The 21050-nt window shown below is 40.3% G+C and overlaps 1 protein-coding gene across 1 annotated transcript in view; it reads left to right on the top strand.

Annotated features, from left to right (window-relative positions):
* Positions 1–14305, top strand: part of vipr1b (vasoactive intestinal peptide receptor 1b) — a 46023-nt gene extending 31718 nt beyond the window's left edge. Inside the window, exons 7-13 of the mRNA XM_084341018.1 lie at positions 4921–5074; positions 5173–5233; positions 5314–5386; positions 7198–7289; positions 7881–8010; positions 8682–8723; positions 10515–14305. Coding sequence (XP_084197144.1) covers positions 4921–5074; positions 5173–5233; positions 5314–5386; positions 7198–7289; positions 7881–8010; positions 8682–8723; positions 10515–10706 — 744 coding nt within the window. The 3' untranslated portion in view covers positions 10707–14305. The remainder of the gene's footprint in view (positions 1–4920; positions 5075–5172; positions 5234–5313; positions 5387–7197; positions 7290–7880; positions 8011–8681; positions 8724–10514) is intronic.
* The last annotated feature ends 6745 nt before the right edge of the window (positions 14306–21050 follow it).

Genomic DNA, 21050 nt, shown 5'->3' with positions numbered 1-21050 from the left:
GGCTTGACGGGAGACACAGAGGGAGCCTCAGTGGTTCTGTCGAAAGGTCACTTTTATTATAACAAAGACAAAAATCAAGTCAGGGTAAAGATCGGTATCATTTGATCAAGGTTTTTAGTACATATGACCTTCAAACGTCAAGAGCGATGAGTTGAGTAACTGCATGATGGTGATTCTGTTTTATCTGTTGCATTAGTTGATATTTTTATGGATTTTTATTAGTAACACTGGACTTTTGAGGGTAAACAGCTAGACTGGATTGCCAACGGTTTAACTGCCCCAGGGCATCGAAAGTTAGAAGCTTACTGTGCTTCAATTTTATTTAGGAGTATGCAGTACTTAAGTGAAATATTGACTGACCGTCCCAATTTACTACCTGATCTTGAGGCCTTTTGACGGCGCCCCTTTCATTCGTTTAATCCCGCAGAAGACTTCACAGTGTAAAATCAACAAGTTGTGGTTTTAAGAGGAGTTACAGGGGAGTGTTCCCCTCCCTTCTCTCTCCTTGCTGTTTTCTCTCTACCAGCAAAGTTATCTGCTGCCTCATCAGAGAGGGAAAACAAAGCACACCTCGTGTTTAGGATACTTGTTAATTATCCAGGCGATCAATACCAACGTCCGCCGACTTACAAGACAACCCGCCAGGTGCGCTTGCAAGCTCGTACGAAAGAACAGCATAAGAAGGGCTGCATTAAATAGGAGAGGTCGCATCACAATCAGTGCGTTTACAGGAGGGACGCAACACCAGAGAACATCTTTCTCTCTCTGGTTCTCTGCAGAGCATGTGTGAATGTCAGTAGACGGGATGTGCAGAGCGAGGGCAGATTGTACATTAGTTAATCAGTCACGGTCGGCATCGTTCTCTCATACGGATAATGAATAGAAGTAAAGAAATGCTGAAATGGGTCATCAAATATACCTCGGGTTCTGTTGATTTAATCCAAAATGTGGTGTAAAAATGTCAAGTCGGGGTTTTACGGAGGGTTATGTGCAGCGACTTTAGGAAGTCATTTCACAGAATGTCACACCGTTTCTTTAAGAGCAGAACCCAAAAAAATGTTTCGGACCTTTCAGGATGGTGGAGGTTCTAATCCACATGTGACAAAAGTCAGTCACATATGAATGTATTGTGTGTACTTCACGTGAGAAAATGTGGAAACTTTGAATCATGTGTGAAAAAGGCCAGCTATTTGTAAAAAATGTCCGGTTCACATGTGGCATTATCTTCTTTTCAGGTGTTAAAACCAAGTTCACATGTGAAAATATTAAAATTACATATAAATTGTGATTTTTCACGTGTAAAAAGATAAAAAAGTATTCCTTGCAGGGAGATTAGAAACAGAAAGATTTACTTTTTGGATCATTTGTTAACCGTCATACCCCTCAAGCAGCAAAATATATATATATATTAAAAAAAACAAAAAAAAACGTAATTGTTCATCAGAAATAATATAAATCGGAATAAAACTCATATAAAACAAGACTAAGATAATGTTAAGCCCACAGATCTGCGCTGTCCTTAAACTATGTCAGGCTTACAAGCCGTACTTGGATTTATATCAAACCACAATGTTTGGATGTTTCCCAGTCTGCTCTCGACACCGCCACCACCACCGCCGCCGCCACCCCACCACATACCGCTGAACCGCAGACCAGAGGCCCCTGAGGCCACAGTTAGGCCTGCTACATGTGGTTTATGTAACAGGATGTGGCCACACGACACGCGGAGCCTCAGAGTGTGTTTTATTAGTGAGATCTCTGGCCGCCTCCGTTGTGTTAATGGAGCTACTGGGTTGACAGGAGCCAGCTGCTGAAAAAGACATTACAGAGACAGGTTTGGAGCTCCGGCTCATCGAGACCCTGACATTACTTCCTGTTGGCTCAGCGACAGTCGCTGTCTGTGTGTAGGTGTTCTGCATGCTCCTCGCTCTACAGTTGGATGCTTGCTGTAGTGACCCATTAGATTAATTCAGGACATAATCGCTGTAGGGAGGCTTACAACTAATGCATTATTTAAGCTACCTGTGTTTGTCACAATGTTCATCCAATGCGCCGCTGATGGCAGGCTTTTTAAAACGGAGCGCCAGCAAATAATGTGTACTGATTTGCATGCATTAGGGCTGCTCCGGCCCATTGCGGTGCATTTCCTTCCTGTCAACGTGCCAAACTGGGATCAGTTTATATATGCTACCGAATTCCTGTCAGCTTTATGTCAGTTTAACGAGAAGTGTATCCCAGAAAGCAAACACAGGAAAGTAAATATATCAGTGCTGTGTACATTTCCACTAGTAGTCCAGGTGTGTTTGAATCAACAAGCAAACTCCCCGGACATTTCTGAGAGGCAGGGCTGGTGCCAAAAGACGATTTCGTAACATCAGCGGTAGAAATATCCAGAATTTAACTTAAAGCAGCAATTCTGTCCTCAGACCTTAGCTCCTCATGACACCAGTTAAACCCAGGCAGCAACTTTAATCAGCCGTGGACAGATAAAGTGGAAATCAACACAACCTCTCTCCTGTTTGCTTCTGAAGAAAGACTTTCCTTCACGCTTGTACGTGAAGTTAAAGGGGCACAGTGTAGTTCTGGAGAAGAAGTTTAAACTCAGGCTTTTAATATTTACAATATTAATGAGGTAATAATTCAAACTCAGAAATGTTTTCCATCACTGACTAAACAAGCTGTTCTCAGAGGAAAGTAAGGTCCCCAGAACACTGTTTGAAGCTAGAAAGGTGGCAGGGTCCGCCACATATTAAACAAAGTAAAACCATTAAAATGAAAAAAGTTTGTTTACTAAGTTTGTTTACGCATAAAAACAGTGAAGATCTTTCTCTTCCCTAAAATCTGAGGTTCTGGGTTTGAACTTCCAGAAACACGAGTGAAGTATCAGCGTACTAAACTATGAATGAGAAGCAGTTTGACGTCTTCAGTCTTCATAATGTTCATGTACTGTATCCCTGAAGACTTTGACTCCTCTGCAGGGGCTCGGGCTTTACACACTGCTCATTTTTCATGCGACATTTCCCTCCTCGTGACTCATTCATCATTCTCAGCATTGTCCTTGTCTCTGTCTGTGGGTTGAACTCAGCCTGTCAGAAAACAAATGTCCGTGCCTTATTCATATCCACTCATATTTTGTTTCTTTATTACATTACTGTTTACCCCTCAGCCCCGACTGCCCGATTGTCTCCATCCATAATGTGCATCAGCCCATTCCTCATCACACTCTGTCCTTTTCACCCTCCTCCCGATTCTTCCCATGTCTCACATCTGCTACATCTGCTAAAGTGCTCATCGCATTCACTCTCACAGGGTTATTTTTAAAGTGGGTACACTATTGATTTTTCTCATCTGTGTGATGCCCTCCCTGTTGCATCTCTGGGACGCTCATCCCAAAACAAGCTTGTATGTGGTTCATGGAGTCAGCCCCGGACTCTACAGAACGAGAGTGGTTGCAGTGAATTGAAGAGGTTGTGAAAAAAGCGACATGCCTCACACATCAGCTCAGCCTGCCCACACCATTAGGGGAAATGAACCTTTTATACTTGTGTAACGCGTTGAATAGCAGCAGGCTGAATTTTGAAAGAATTCACCCGTCCTCATGGAGCTGTTGTGCTGTTGTTGAACCAGAACAGAGCTGATTATTTCACCCTGTGTGGTTGTTCCTCTCTTGTCCTCCTGTTTGCTGAAATATGTGCGGGAACATTTGTGCACTTTAGCTTTGTGTCATCTATTGGGCTGGATAGATGGAGTTATATGTTGCCAACTTTTCTGTATTACTAGGGTGGCTCATATATATATATATACAGTATATATATTGAAGGTCTGCCTTCATGTGTCATCCTTTGCTTTTCATTTCCTCCCTTTGTTTGTTTTCCCGCCCATGTTCTATTAGTTAATCACCCAACGCCCAAAAAGCTAATCAAAACTCTCCGTTACAATTGTAAATTTTGAGGAAGTTTCTTAGGGTATGACAGACACAATACAAAAATTTTTAAAAACAGCGCACACACATGTTTAAAATTGAGAGAACACATATGAAAAATGATTTTTTTTTCAATCTTCAATACATAATAACAGCTTTAAACACTGCATTGAAATATATTTATCTGCGGCCATTGTCATTGTTATGAATAGTATTAAGTGATTAATTAAAGGTATTAATCGTCAGGTTTGCAGTTGTGAATGTTAATAAAGTGATAATGAGTTATGTCACTCTTAAAGTGGAAGTGTTTGATAAAATGTTTTTTACTTTCTGCTTTCTTACTGTGATAAGTGAATTTTGGTTCTGGCTACAGCGAAAAGATAGTACACAGGGCCCAGAAGTTATTATTATTAATGGTTATAACTGACCTATAGAACATCAATAATAAATGTTTTATTCGACAATAATATAGCTGTTAGGTATAAACCTGCTTAAACTTACTGAAGTCACGTTCATTATTCTGCTTCATTTAATATGCACCGAGTCAAAATCTCCATTATTAGACATATTTGAGGCAGTAAAGATGTTAATATGAGCCTATAAAATGAATTCTTTTGCAATGCAGAACAACTTTTTTTATCACCTTATTATCAGCTTCATTTATAATTCACTGAAGGCCCAGAGGTGGATTTAGTTTAATTAACCTGAAATGCTCAGAGGCACATCAGCTTACGTTCGCGGCTCTCAGTTTGAGACAATCATACAGAGATGTGATTATTTATTTGCGTGCAAAATGTCATTGTGGCATTTTAAAGTTTGGATACAGGCAGCCTGCGCCCAAAGAAACTCAATAAGTACATTCTTCCATTTTTTTAAAGTCAGTTCTGCCACTCTAGGGTATGAAATTGCACTTTAATATCTGCAGTGTAATCTTGTTCCTGCTCTCTGTCTCTCCACTTAGAAGATCATTCATGACTGTGTCCTGTGTCCATCTCCAGGTTGGCTGCAAAGTGGTGATTGTGTTCTTCCAGTACTGTATTATGGCCAGTTTCTTCTGGCTGCTGGTGGAAGGCCTTTATCTTCACGCATTGTTGGCAGTCTCTTTCTTCTCAGAGAGAAAGTACTTCTGGGCTTACATCCTGATTGGCTGGGGTGAGATGATGTCTTCCTTTTCTGCTCTCCTGGGGTTAGACCTCAGCTGAAGTCTGAGCTCTTCGCTTTTATTCATGATTTGTTTTTTGTGCCCCTAGGAGGTCCGACCGTTTTCATCACAGCTTGGAGCATCGCTAAAGCCTACTATAACGATGTTGGGTAAGAGAAACTTCCAGGGACAAGGAAACCAGAATCCGCTGCACCATCTTGTGTGTTAATATCGTTTCATGCTTTACCAGGTGCTGGGATATAATCGAGAACACTGATGTCTTCTGGTGGATCATTAAAACTCCCATTTTAGCGTCAATCCTGGTAAGTTTGCAAGCCCTCGACCATTTCGCGATCACTCAAACTCCATCACTTTGACATTCTTGCAACTTGCACTGTCGACACTCTCAAGTCAGACTTTGAAAGCAAATCTAACTGCCAGTAGGAGAGAACACGTCTTCGTCAGTAATCATCAGAGCACCTCAGACGTATCTGTCAGAGTTCTCCATGTGAAGGCTTTTAAACTCCACATTCTCTTTAGTGTACAACTGAGAGGACGGCACGACCTCAAAACTCTCATCTCACATTAGAAACTTTCACAGACGTCTCTATTGATTCTTTTTCTCGACTGGCATCGTTTTTGGTAAGATACTGTACCTACCTACCTGCATTAACTAATGTTAATCAATGAACCCCCCTTACTGTGAAGTGTTAGATTATTGTTTTTTGCACTTTGGCACAGAACCAGGTTGAGCTGCACGCCCCTGTTTCCAGTCTTTGTGCTACGCCGAGCTAACCGGCTGCTGGCTGTTGCTTCATATTTACTGTACTGAAATAAAAGTGATATCAATCTTCTCATAACTCACAGCAACAGAGCGAACAGGCAGAGGAAGTCAAATAAAAAGAAAAAGCGAAGGTGTGATACTTTCACCTCAGTCCACACATAGATCGTAGATTCAATCACTTACCAAGTCAGAAAAAGAAAGTGATATGTATCTGTAGTGTGTGTGTGTGTGTGTGTGTGAGAGAGAGAAGTGAAGACACTTTCAGAGAGGTGTGAAAAGCAGGGGAGAGATGAGTTCAACAAGCAGAAAAGCTGCAGTGGAGAATGTTAAGTGGTGAGAATGAAGATGACTAATAATAGGCTACTGGAACTGAATCTTGCCCCGAGGACGATGTAATTTGCCACTAATTACAGGGAGTGTGGAGGCCGTTTTTCTACGTCCTACTTAATCTTTGTGCATCATCCATATTTACAAAAGCAGTCCAAATCCCATCAAATCTGTTTTTATGTTACTAAACAAAGTTCTGCATAGTTGAAAACAAAACAAGTTGATTTTCTTTATATCAGCCAAACAGTACGCAGAACAAATCTGCATTTCTTCTGTCAGACTGACATACCAGCCAGTTTCAACCATCAGTGGTAAAATACCAGATCTCAGCTGGGCACATAAGGATCTATGCCTTTTCGTTATTTATACAACATTATTCTCAGTACCATATTTAAATTGTATAATCCTATATGTACTCAGTTTTGGTTTAGTCCATATAACGTACAGTTAACCCGGAAAACAGTGACGTCTGGCCGCCATTTTTTCCAATGATTTGCTGTACATCAGTAAAGATATCCCTAGGGGATTACTTAATTTCTCTATTTTAGTACTACTACTATTTTAGGAAATTGCCTTTTAAAATTTACAGCAAACAGCAGACTTTTAAAAAGACATTCTGGGATGCACAGAATAGACAGAGATAACATCCCCCTCCTCGTCAGATCTGCTGATGTCTTGAATTGTCAGCCTTTGCTTGGCAGCAGGTCTTGGCACAGCATGTTTAGTTGTGTTCATTCACATTAGGATCAGGATCAGCAGCCTGGCCCGTCAGATCCCTCTGTCTCTTCCTCTCTGCAGCAGCTGAGTGATGTTTGCGTTGTGTTCTCGGGTTCAGAGGTCCAACACAAATTAACAATTTAGGAAATGCTCATTTTCCCACAGGGCAGCGTCACAATCCAGCCAGAGCGAGATGAAATTCAGCAGCAAGCTTCTGTTATGTGGAGAGTTTCATTCTGAGAACAGAGCGAGCTTTTTCCATCTGGAAATGTTTCCGGCCTTATACTGTCCTGTTATTCTCCACAGATGAACTTTATTCTATTCATCTGCATCATACGAATACTTCGCCAGAAAATCAACTGCCCAGATATTGGAAGAAATGAGTCCAACCAGTATTCGTGAGTATGATTTTAAACATTTCTATCGTTCGTCGATTCAGATAAGATTAAGATAAATATTATCTATCCTCATAAGATTGTTGGGAAAACTCTTCACCATTTAAGTAGTTTTTCTGTCGTGGGCTGAATTAGGTTCTGAGAGAGCAGATAATCTCAAATAAACACAGAAAGCAGAGGGATTTTGTGGTGCTGTAAATCTAATTTTTTTTCTGTGGCTCCCTTTAACTTCCTCAGAGCAATTTAAACTTCCTCGCTCATAGCAATGCAGGGATGACCAATCCTTTCCGAACTTCAGAAAAGAAACTCATGGCACTCAGCACAGTAGCCTCCCCCTGGCAGCTGCTTTACACAGAGATATAGAGCTCTGTGTGAGCGTTTTTTCCCTGTGATGGAGAGCATCTCATAAGCCAGCCGTAATGCGTGAGACATTTTCCCACTGACGCGTTTAATGGTGTTTTTTTCCATCTCTGGCCCTCAGAGCCGAAATGTAAAATAACAAAGTGCTCCGCAGTTGCATTTCATTATTGGCATATATGGAGACAGATTGGAAATTGGTCTCACCGTGAATCCATTTCTGCTTTGTCGTTTCAGGAGACTGGCGAAATCGACGCTGCTTTTGATTCCGCTGTTCGGGATCAATTTTATTGTTTTTGCATTCATCCCAGAGCAGGTGAAGACTGAACTGCGGCTTGTTTTTGACTTGATTCTGGGATCATTTCAGGTACGATGTCAGCTTTTTAGGAGGAATTCGGATTTTACGAATTCTGCATTGAAGAATTTGCATGGAAATGGTGTCCCAGAAGTTCAGCCATCTCAAAGGGTACACATTAAAGTGTGTTTACAGCTTAGCCAATGAGTGACATCACTGGAGGCAATTTATCAGATTAAATGCAGCTTCCTCTGGAGCCACAAAACTCCCCAGGACCTGTAAACACACTGTAACATCGGTGGATTTACCCTTTAAGAACACATTTTCCTCGATTTTTTAAAATTCAGGCTCCAGAGTAATCATTTGGCTTCCTGTCAGCTCTGACTCGCGAGTGTTTTCTATTGAAGAAAAGGCTTGCCTGGCAGGTCTCCAGGCACTTTTGTGCTGGCAGATCCATTGGCAGTGTTACCACTTTTAACCCTGGAGTTATTTCAGTTCACCACATAATGAGGAATAATGGAGAATGCAGTGAGAGAGTACAGCTCCATTACAGGCCACTTGGAAACCAGGGAAACCTTCCCAACACATTCCTCCCATCGTTCTTCTCATATCTTTTTATCATCATTACTATAAACCAACCATCCCACATTCTTTTAGCAATGTAATCCATTTACATGGTTCGTGATTGAACACATTTTTAACACTGTTACTGCTCTCTTATCTGTGTTTTTCTTTCCATTTAGGGATTTGTGGTCGCAGTCCTTTACTGCTTCCTCAATGGAGAGGTAGGTACCCCTCCACGGTGATGTAAACACCAGACGCACTGTTTACACCTCAAGATATCCAGGCAGAGATAACCCTCAGTGATGTGGTTATTCATAGACAATGAAGTCTATCTATAACGTTTCTGTGACTTCACTGCAACATTGACATTCACACACGTAGCTCTGAAAATGAGGATGAGTCACCAGCGTAGGTCGCCCCAGCCACACCTCCTCCCTTGGACCTCCTCACGGCACATTTTCTGCGCTGTGCCAGTAAAAAGCACAGCCTTGTTGGCAGCGAGTTACTCAGTGATGTCTGCAGAGGCTGTCTGTGGGCACATTAGTTATGTTCCAGGGGCTGGACCAGATTGAATCACAGTGATGGGCTGGATGGCAAGGCTTGACAATACGCCACCTGAATTTTAATCTGGTGCAATTTTCAGGTGTCCTTTGTGAAGTGTAAAGCCTTGACTGCAGCCTCAGGAATTACATGCGCCCCTGGAATCCTGTTTTTACACATAGTGGCATGTGGAGTCACGGCAAAACACATGAAATGTAGTATCGACAAACGGGAGAAACTACAGTTATTTTCAAATACTGTACAAAGTCAAACAAAAGGCATGAAAATAACAGGAGACAGTCATTTGCAGGGAGACAAAGAGCTCAAGGACTTACTCATTACCCACCATGCCGCACTGTACCTACCTTTACAGTGATACACAGCACAATACAATCAATAGCCAGGTAATCAGGTGCATTATACAAAGAGATGTTTCTGTTATTTTGTCCACCCTCATTGTATTAGAAACACCTTTTGTAGAGATGCCTTTAATGTTTTTCCTCCATCTTCTAGCTCTTCAGCTTTAGTGTTGGTGGCCATGCCAACCGCCTAGCTTTTCTTCTCCTTAATGTACGATGCATCACTTCTCCGTCTTTTACTTCAGTATGGCTGTATTATATGAATATGGCTCACATTGTCACACTATGATGGGGGGGATCCAATCACAGACTCTCTAGTTTTAAATGTAATAAGGTTTTACATTACTGGTAAAATGTTATTAAAATATGAGTCAGGACATTTTAGAATATAATTGGTAAAATTATTACATTTTGCGGTTTAACTACATTTTCAATCAAGTTAAGTGCAAATTTTATTACATTTACAGACATTATTACATTTATAGGAATAGTCCGTTGTTAATTGGTATATAGCTCCAACGTGTGCGCCAGCAATATGGAACAAAATCCTCTGTATTCAAAACAATGTGATATGATGTTAAACCCGTCACCAACTCACCTCCCATGCAATATTGTCCATTAAGTTAATGTTATGAGGTGTTCCACAGTGTACTGTTAGCTTTGTTCAAAAGTCAAGGACCCAAAAACACAAAGACAGAAGGGAGAAAAACAAAAAGTGAGCTTTAATAACCAAGCTGAAATCCAAATTACAAAGACAGGCAACAAAAAGCTAAAGTCAAAGAGCAAAACTATTTGAGAACCAACCAGGATTGGCACAAAGAACACAGGCAGCAAATGCAGATAAGACACGAGGACTAAAACATAGGAACTGACAAAGAGTGAGGGTAACACACAGACTTAAATGTAAATACAGGTGAGACAAATAAAGGCAATAAAACAGACGGGAAACAGACAAAGACAGGAAGTGTAAAACAAATCATGACACATGAGGATGAAACCTACAAAATAAAACGGCAAATAACTGAACTGAAAACCCCAAAACATGGGACATACAGCATAAAATGAATGTACATGGAAAATTGCAAATTAGTTTTTTGTTCTAATCCATTGTAGGTCCAAGCAGAGATCAAGAGGAAGTGGCGGAGGTGGCACCTGCAGAGATACATGGGCTCGGACACCAAATACCAACATCCGTCTATTGGCAGCAGTAACAACTTCAGCACCCAGATCACCATGTTGACGCGATGCAGCCCAAAAACACGCCGGGGTTCATCCTCCTGTCACGACGACCTGTCCTCCATATGACTCAGACAAACTGTGATACAGACGTGCTAAACACTCACATGCCAAACAGAAAAGACACAGCGTATGTAAGCTCTTGAATGAAAGAACACACACTCCTTCATTAGCAACATGCACTCTTTGGGGGGATGTGTTGCTCGAGTGTGACATGGACAGAGGTAGGTGGTGAGAGAACACGGTGTGACTGTAATCAGCTGCTTTTAATCTCCACGCTCTCTTTACACATAGCAGGATTGAGTGGCTGAGATACATCGCTTCACAAGCACAGCTTTGTACATTTGAATGAGAACCATTAACGTTTTTGTGTTTCGTGAGTCACATGTGGTCAATCGCTATTCAGTTCCCTGCGTGCTCAGACACCGGGCAGCGCGAAATGTCACATATTAATGGGGCTGGGTGAGGGATCCAATTGTGAACCGTCCCACCTGATGTAATTTCGTGCTGATTAAAAATCACTTAGTGGATTCCTGCAGCTCTAAATTACCAAGGCTGGTTCAAAGACACAGCCAGCAGAAGAAAGGGAGCTGTTTTTTAAAAGGAAATCCCATTAGCTGTGTTGTTACAGTGTGATAAAAATACCAAGAAATGCAATATGGAAGGTGTTGCTGAATGTGAATGGTGATATTTTAGGCAACGGAAAAGAATGTAAAAGAACAAAACGGTGAGCAAGCGTTTTGTTTTCCTCCCTGTGTAGGAAGACAGAAAAAGAAGAACAATATTTCCATAAATGCCAAACAGATTTGGTCCGAGTGACCAGTGTGACGCTGATTCACAGTGATGGGTTAGGAGTATACAAATGCCCTTCTCTGCACTATCACCCTCGTGAGAGACTGATTGCCCTTTGCCTTCCCTGTTAACGGCACAGCCTTCACTCTTCTTTTTCATTCTGAGTCACTGATAGGTTTGATATCTTCTTCTTTTTTAAGGCACTCTGGCAGTTTTGCTCCAATCACTGACGAGTGCCTGGTTTCAGTATTTTCAAGTGACACTTTGAATCAAATCTCCGCCGACTGTTGCTCTGCACAGCAACTCCGGAGAGGAAATGCCTTCAAGCAATTCAGTCCTTGAATGTTTACATTTACTCAGAATGGGTCATTAAACATTGTACAGACAAGTATACAGTGTAAAGAAAATTAATTGCTATGGATTGTTGTGCCATACTGATCATATCGTGGCTGCAGTGTCAGTAATGTATCATTCTAATTGTTGTTTGTTCACGTTATTGCAACATGTGAGATTTAAAGCCTCGCCAGAACATAAAATTCTCCTGTGCAAGCTTGTTTATGTGGCAGTCTGTGGCTCAGTGTTAAGCATAACAGCTGAATAAAAGAGACTTGACTTTTAAACAGTTCTCAGACATGTACAAAGAAGCTTTCTCTGTGATGCTTTGGTAGAATAACGGGTGCTTGAACCCCACCATCCCACAAATCCACCATTTTGCAAAAACATTTCCTGAATTCTCCGTTGACTTGTCAGGTTTAAACTTCTCCACTGGAGGAGTTTGAACCTGACAAGTCAGCAGAGACTGTGGGAGCCAGTATGTAAAGCCAAGCAAGGTGACAAGGATGACTGGCCCTGTCACAACAATTCTATCATTGTTCTTTTCAGCTTACATGGTTAGGCTGAAAGTCACCTGCATGTTCATGCAAACGGGAACATCCAGAAGGTCCAGCTTTACCCCGGAAAAAAAACATCATCTCAACCCTCTGCTCATTTAAGGGGTCAGACCGCCATAGAGCAACATGTGCAATAAAGAACACATGCTAATATTGATCTTGGAAATGATAAACAGTCAATCATTCAGAATGTTTTGTTGGTGACAAAAGGAATAGTATTACATTTTGGGAAGTACACTAAATCACTTTCTAGTGGTATGTTAGATAGGAAGATTGATATCACTCTCACATGTGTTATTATGGATCCCACTGCTTTTCTTGCAAGCTTCTGATTGGTTACTTTTGCTGGTTGCATTCTCCATGCTTGGCTCAAACTGCTAACTCACACACAGAATAGCTCTGGTAATGTCTGTTTTGATAGTGGTTCTGATATGGTAGTTTATGAGTTGTAGTTTCCCTGGTAAACACACCGACCTCTTTGACCTGTCCCAGCCTGCTGTTGCTCCTCTCAGGGTCACTTATCCGCCAGATCCACTCTACGCAGCCAAAGTGTCTCTGGGCTAGACGGAGAAGACAGGCCGGGTCTTCATAGCCCCTGAGACACTGCAGCTCCGACAGCCAGAGAGTTTGGTGTGTTTACTGGGGGAACTACAGCTCACAACCTGCTTTATCAGCTTCGCCAATGTCCGTATGTTTTACAAACCAACTGCAAGAAAAACCCAACCCATTAACACCAGACAACCACTCAACATACAGTTAGGAAATGGCAAGCTAGCTAGCTGACTATCAGGGCCACGAAAAGTCAGTTTTTTATGTTGTGGCGGGAAGAAGGCATCAGTTGAACTTGTCTAAAAACTTGATAGATGTATTTAGCATGGAGTACCAGGACCACAAGGCCATCGGCCAGCTAGCTTAGCTTGGCTTAGCATAAAGACTGGAAGCTGAGGGAAACAGCTAGTATGGCTCCATTCAAATATAACAAAATCTTAATTGTGGAGTCTTGTCATCACTGTGAGGTTTCCAGGCAACCAGACACTTCAGGAAGCAAAAAACTCCCCCGTGCAAAAAAAACAGTCTGGCACGTAACCCCCCATTCATTTTAACATTCAGTTATTTGTACAGATTTATCAAATGAAATACAAGGTGTTTGAAGAAACTTTTTAATTCATCTTTTTAACCTTCGGAAATTTGATTATCTATTTCCATTCTTTGTGCTAAGCTAAGCTAACCAGTTTAGTGTACATTATGAGAGTGGTATCAGTCATCTCATCTAACTCGCTTCCCAAAAATGTCAAACTATTCCCTGAAAGACTCGTTCCCCCACACTGTTTGGTGCTTGTCTTCTGTTGTCAGTAAAGTTTAATGTAATTGTGTGACCATACCAATGTACCTCTCATAACAGTGAATGTAAATAGAGTTGTACATGGTGAGGAAACTATCGATCTATACAGCATTTCCAAATCCAGTCACAGGTGTTACTAGATATCATCTTTTAGTGTTTTGTTAACCTGGCATGGTTGTTTTGTATCAGTGAGATAATATTAAAAAGTGATATTGAATCAACAATGACTCTGTGCACTTATAGTGTAAGTATAAGTATTCAGTATTGACGTATTTGTAATATGGATTTTTTTTTGCGAACTGGATATTGTGTTGTGTATATTTAAAATTTGAGAGTTTTCTGGTTTGTTGTTAATGCAATACGTGTAATACTGGTGCAATGCAAACCATTGTGAAGCTACAAATGTACTGCAAGTATTTATTAGCTTAAGTTCACATTTGTGTTCATACAGGACCACTTCTTAGTTTTCTTAGTCCTTAGTTCTTCTTAGTTTTAGGTTTTTTATAATGGGTTTTTTGCACATTATTATTATTATCATTATTATTATTGTTATTATCATTATTATTATTAATATTGTCATTATTATTGTGTTGAAGAGTGTATGTAAACAGTGAGGAGAAATAACTTGCCATAAAATTTTAACATTGTTCCACTCAAACTGTATGAAATAAATTATTTAGAAATATATAAGATGGTGGAAGTTCAGTTGTTATTTTACGTGTTCACACCTTCTGTCAAGTTGCAATAATCAATAACACTTGATAACAACCATTGATAAGCTGTATATTTACAGTTAATTGAACCTTGGTTCATAGTTATTTAACTGTTAATAAAGAATAAGAGGCTTTATAAATGATTTATCAAGCAATCGTAAAGGTTTATTAGCATCGGTTGTAAATGTAATAAAGTGCTACCAACAATCTCTTTAGTAAGACTGTCTGCACCACGAGCTGTTGTAATGTCCTTACTGACTGCTACATGCAACGTACTGTTGCCTAATTGAAATTTATTTTCATAAGCGCCCTCTGCTACTTGACAAGGGCATGGCCTAGAGTTGATTCATTTCTTTTTTCACTCCCAGTGATGTTCACCTAAGCTTCCCACTCAACTTACTCATGCAAATACTCTAATCCCTGTCACCGGAAAAATACCGTTCAACAGGCTGCATGCAGGTCTTTCTCATTTAAATATTCATATTTCACAGTCAGTGTCTCCTGAACTTGCATTCCTGCTCGTGTTTATCTGAGAAATTGAAGTGAATGTGTGGAAAGCCAAACATCAAGTTATTTGCTTGTGACAGCTGAAAGTGTCCTTAAAGCACTCACAGAAAGGAATTATCCAAGTAAATGACTGTTTTTCTCACTTCACTGTGTGCTGCTACAAGTCACAGTGCCCTTAAAGACAATAGTGTCTGAAAACCGAGAAAATACTTTGTTCAAGGGCTCAATAAAGTCAGCGAAACCAATTCGCCACTCGGGGCAACAACATTTAAACACCACTGACACATAATTGCAAAAGTAATTAAAAGTCTTAATCTGGAATATAACATTTAAAACACAGGATTGGACTTGTTTATCACTCCCAAATAAATTGGTGTGTCTGGTTGCAAAGACGAATAACAGACAACTCAAACAATTCAGTCAAAGTTAGAAATGTTTTATGCTGCAGTCAATGGTTTGTTTTATTCAGTACTCACAGCAGTAAAACAGGTCAAATATACCAACCCAGTCACCAGGATAAAATGTTGGCAGATATGGTTTCTGCAAACATTTGTACATGTCATAGGCTACGTACTATATTGACATTCCTAAATAACATGTCAGATCATATTCACATCACATGGTTATGACCTGACTACTGTATATACGAAGGTGGGGGGATGGTTTTCGAGTTACAGGAAAAAAAGGCCCCAAACTCCAAACCTGTGATCGCCATTTGAGTCGGTGTTTCAACATTTGCAAGACCTTTACAGCTTTGATTGTGACGACCAAGACAAGTATTCTAATCCAAAATATGATCTTTTCCTGTTATTAACCAAGTGTTTTTTGTGTCTAACCCTAACCAGAAACTACGCACAGCGTTGTAACAAGACAAAATTTAAAACTGAATCTAAAAAAAACGGTGATAAGACCAGAAGGAGACATAATTTTGATTTTTAACCTGCAGGTCAACTTCACCACTTACATTTATATACACAGGGTTTAGTGAGTACTCAGCTGAAATGGGTATCCAGTACAGATGTACTTTTTACATCATACCAGTAAAATATGTCTATATCCATACTACTGAAGTCAGGTCAAATACATTTTACTGCTTTAATAGTTCAGTTAGGCAAAATTAAAGACTTTTGCATGGAATGAAGACTTTTTCTTTTGTGGTATTAATAAATAATTTTACTTTAAGTGAAGCAAATGGTGGAGTTAAACAGTACCTCTACTATAGTCTTTTACTTGAGCACAAATCTGAGGTACTATACTGGAGTATTTCCATGTTTATGCTACATTAGACTTCTACTCTGCTTCATTTCAGAGGAATGTAATGTTTACTCCACTACATCTGTCTGACAGCTGTACAGTATTCTACTTCGCAGATCAGATTTTTACATCTAAACCAAATAATAACTTAATACAATATGATGGATTGTCACAGAACTTTTACTTGTAACAGAGTATTTAATATTGTGGTATTTCTACTTTTACTTAATGATCACAGTACTTGTCGGTCCACTGGGTAAAAGGATCTGAATCAATCTTTCACCAGTCAGAAATCAAAGCTACTCTCGCTCCAGTTCCTCCCAGTGCTGCACTTCAGTTACAATATTTGACAGGTATGACTGACCCGCTGAGTTTGCTTTGGTGTAATGAAACTTCAGCTATTTGAGTTAATCCCAGTGTTGTCCCTTTGGTTTATTGGTTCACTCACTGCCTTTGAGCGGTGCAGACCTCTCGCTGTGCTCAGCACCATGAAGAAGAGCAAATTCAGCTGAGGCAGGACGCTGTGTGCCGTAAGAAGATTAACAAACAAACCCTGCCATGCCTGCTGTCTCAGATCAGCTGCTCTTGGGTCTAATGTTTCATTAGCTCTATCTACAAAGTGGAAATTAGCATGCATATAATACGATTAACTATTCATAGGAATTGTAATGATTGTAAATAGAGGGATTTTTGGGGTTGAAGGTTGCTGCATGAAATAAAAACATATGTTAATAAATTCACCCCTGAGGCCCTTGTGTTGGAATATGCTGATCAATACACAATATGCTTTGTTGCCGTCTATTCTGCCATCAAGTCAGGCATTTGATTATTCTTTTGTCTGTATTTATGCAGCATGTCAGGTATATTAAAAATACATGTTTTAGGTACTCGCTGTCAGAATAAAACAGGCAGCGGGGTGCAGAGAAGAGAGAAGATGGATGAAGTTATTTTCAGATTCTCGGTGACTCTTAAAATGTGGGACAGGTGTCTTGCCTTTGAGCATCTTTCAATATTCATGACACTGGTTAAATATTCATGTGACAAATAAAGCAAAGTTTGGAAAGGCTAGCGATTGAGCAACTGTCCAAACGGCTAAGAGGCTGCTTTGATTACCTCTGCCATCCTCACGCCGGCTCTGAGAACCTGACTCCTGATTTAAAGAGAAGTCGTCTGCCAGATTTGATCAGATCTGATGCGTGGCCAGGAGTCATGCTGATGAACATCAGAGGTTGGGTTTTTTTTTACACTTTTCAGACGCAGAGCCATAGGAATAAGTCATCGTACATCATTGATTTCATGACCTCTGTGGTCGGGACTTGCTCTAGTTCCTGGTTGTAATTCACAACAGAATGACTGAGCTTGACTTTGTCTTCTGCACAAAGACTTCGGGGGACAATGTCTCACTCAGCTTTGATCTCTCCATTTGCATATAACAGAGAATGTTAAAACAAACTCTGTTACCTTGAACTTTCTGAACATTTCACGCATTAGCATGCCAACCACTACTGCCGGCCAATACCAGCTCATACAAAAGAACAAAATGGTCCTGAACTGACTCACAAGAACCAACCCAACGATATTCTGCTCAGTTTTTGTGAGAAGCTGAAAAGAATGAAACCTCTCCGTAGTCTGGTGGTACGGTAACACATTGCCAGATGGCAGCAGGGTGAACAGACCCAATCGGTGTTGTTGTTTAGTACACTTTGGGCTCTATGCAGACATTTCACTTCACCAATATCACAGATGGGTGCCTGTGATGTCCTAGGCGTTTTTTTAAGTCGCTGTAGAACCTTCCTGTCCTGGTCCGTGCATGAACCACGCCAGTTTGTGATGTTTTCTGTCAGGATGCTTTCTATTGCTCCTCTGTAAAGAGAAAGAGAAGCTGAGTTTTTGGCTCTGGACAATGGCTTTCTTAAGTTTCTGTGAGAAATAGAGCTTTTCTGTGCTGCAAGCTGGAGACGTATGACGATGACCCTGATGGTGATCCTTAGAAACTAAAATTGTTCACCTGCTCCACCTCAGCTCTTCTGATGTAGACAGCGCTGTGTGTCTTTGTCTCCCTTTTTCTAAAATCAACAATCAGCTCCTTGGTTTTGCTGACATTGAGCAGTAGATTGTTGATTTCCTCCTGATATAGACTCTAATCGTCGTTTGTAATGCAGTCGATGATGGTGTTGTTGTCCACATACTTCACAGTAGAGTTCTTTCGATGTCTGGGAGTTCAGTCACGGGTGTACAGTGTGAAAATTAAATGCTAAGCTGACCACTGTTTGCTTACAAATTTATTTTAAAGTGTTATGGCCCCTATGTTTCCAGTTTGCTTTGGCTTGTTCCTCTGTCGCCAGATGAAAAAAGCAGCTTTAAAGAGACGTTATTTTTTCCTTCAGTTCCTTGGTGCATTGTTGTCGTGCGGCTCTTTCATCTTGATTTGTATGGTACACTCAGTCATGATTAATGCACAGCGCGGTGTATTAAAAATCCATTCTTCTAACATATGCACTTACATTCAGTACTCAAGGTGATCAGTCATTGCCAACGCACACTGGAAAGAAACTGTTATAAAGCAACACTCTTTGATTCATGTTTAACCAGGGTTTAAACAAGCTTGGGAAATTGTTCCACACATTTATACAATGACAGGATGTTTGATCTCACTTTTGCATTGTGTTTAGGTCTGGGCTGGTTTTGCAGGGAGAATTCTCGCATGAGGTTTGGGAACTGGTGGTGTGTATTGTACAGACCTCTTGATGCAGATGTCTAAAACCTAATTGCTGCACACAGCACAGGTCAGTAACCTTTCACATGACTCCACATTTAAGGGCAAAGGGGGCATGTGCACTAAGTTGGAGAGTGCCAAATTAAGTTGAACATTAAACTTTATACAAGCTTTAATACATGTGGCAAATACTATACAAAACACGTTATTGTGTGTTAGCTGGTTTGTCAGCAGGATGTGTGGCAGAGACTTTATGCAGTATGTACCCAATTTAATTTATTATAATTACAATAATTGATGCAACTGAAATCATTGAACGTCTATGGGAAGAAAAAGGGGTTTACCAACTGGATTGAGTCTGAAAGTAAGGATGAGCATACTTCTGAAAATAACCTTGACTTTGCTGTCATCTGATTTCTTCTAATATCCGTGTGCAGCAGCGTTATAGAGGGCTCTCAAAGGAGCTGTTAGTGTTGGACTGATAGCGGAGTCAATTTCAGGCTATCTCTGTGTTGTCTGAATTACATGAGAGGGGGAGAGGACCTGGATGAAAGCAAAACTAATAAATCAATTGACTTATGGAGTTATTTTCTTTAATATTGGGGATTGACTGCAAACATCAGAACAGGCAAATGAAACAGCACAATTCAACTGGACCTGGGTTAACTTTGCACCAATGAAAACTAAGCAAAGTTTACATCAATAGATGTATAACAAAGGATGACAACAGAGAGCAGATACACATACTACAAATAGTATCAACAAGTACATAAAGTATATATTGTATACATTTTGAACAATAACAATCATATTATTGAGACTTGAGACGTGAAAAAAATACACTTTTAGGCAAAAAAACCAACTTGTACTTATTCATTATGCTGTTGAGAGATGGTCAAGGAAGCAGACTCTTGTAAGTAAAGTTTATTATTTGATTTGTCTTTGGTTTGGGATTTCATGCATTGGTTCAGTGAAGCCAGTCAGCGGGGAACATCAAAGACTCTGGGTTTATGAATTGTTGAACATCCTAATAAGCATAAGGGACCTACTGTGTATAGCCTTGAGGTCTGGCGTACCAGACTGTGAATCAACACATCACAGTTGGAACATGATATGAATGTAAAAGCTTTGTTCGTCATGTCTGCCACAGTTATGGAAGCGCACAATGGGAATCTAAAGAGTGCAAGATTTAAGGATTTCTGGATTGGTTCCCTTCAACCGGAAACTCATCAATCTAAATGAAATGACTTTAAAGCTGATGGGTAAGCAATTATTTGCTAACTTAGCCATATCAGTGATGCAGTGATAATATGTCAGTTGTGTTTACAGCTTGCTTCCACTAAAATTGAATTAGCCTGATTGTTTTCTGTCTGATAAATTGGTAACTAATTGTTCTGGTTCATAAATATGCGCCCTCTGCCACTGAAGCAGAGAAAGAGCTGTCAAAGTAATAATAATTCTAATATTTTTGATATTGGAGACCTCCGCAGAGAGACTGCTTCGCTCATGACAGCGGGCGAGATCAATGAATGATGAGTTTGAAATTAATGGAAAAGGCTAAAGTGTAGGCCGCCCGCATGTGGCATGGGCAGTGAATTGAGACAAAGATTAAATAGATGAGTGGGTGCCATCGTGACTCACCTTGATTAAATCTTCCACAGCTAGGAGTAATTTCACAGAGTCGTGGAGAGTTTCTGAAAGACGTCCTGCCATCACATTGAAATATCAGAGTAGAGATTTGACCTTCTGAAAAAGGTTGTTGAGGTGGGCTTTCGCTGCCGCCACTGTCACATTAAGGACACAGAGCTGGTTCCCATCCTTTTTCTGTTCTCAGGTGACCAGCAGCCCTAAGGATAAATACTGTTCTTTTGAACAGATATTAAACTGAATGTTACAGTTATAACTATGTATAACACTCACCAGTTTGATTTGCATTTGAACTGTAATAAACTGTTTCCACTGCTAATCCAGTAATTTAGCAATTTCAACCAATGTTTAGCTATCTAACATGTTAAAAGCTTGGCCATTACCATTTCATTTCTTTTAGCTAACCAGCCATCTTAGCTCACTACTTCAACCATGTATCCATTACTTTTAGCTACCCGTTTACCCCATTTAGGCTATCCATCACTTTTGAGTTAGCCAACATTTCATCCGTTTATGCATATAGGCTGGCTGTCCCAACCGCGAGCCTATTTC

This window comes from Pagrus pagrus (assembly GCF_965226575.1).
Source record: "Pagrus pagrus genome assembly, chromosome: 20".
Lineage (NCBI taxonomy): Eukaryota > Metazoa > Chordata > Actinopteri > Spariformes > Sparidae > Pagrus > Pagrus pagrus.
Note: the sequence above shows the minus strand (reverse complement) of the source record. Positions and strands in the feature narration are given on the sequence as shown.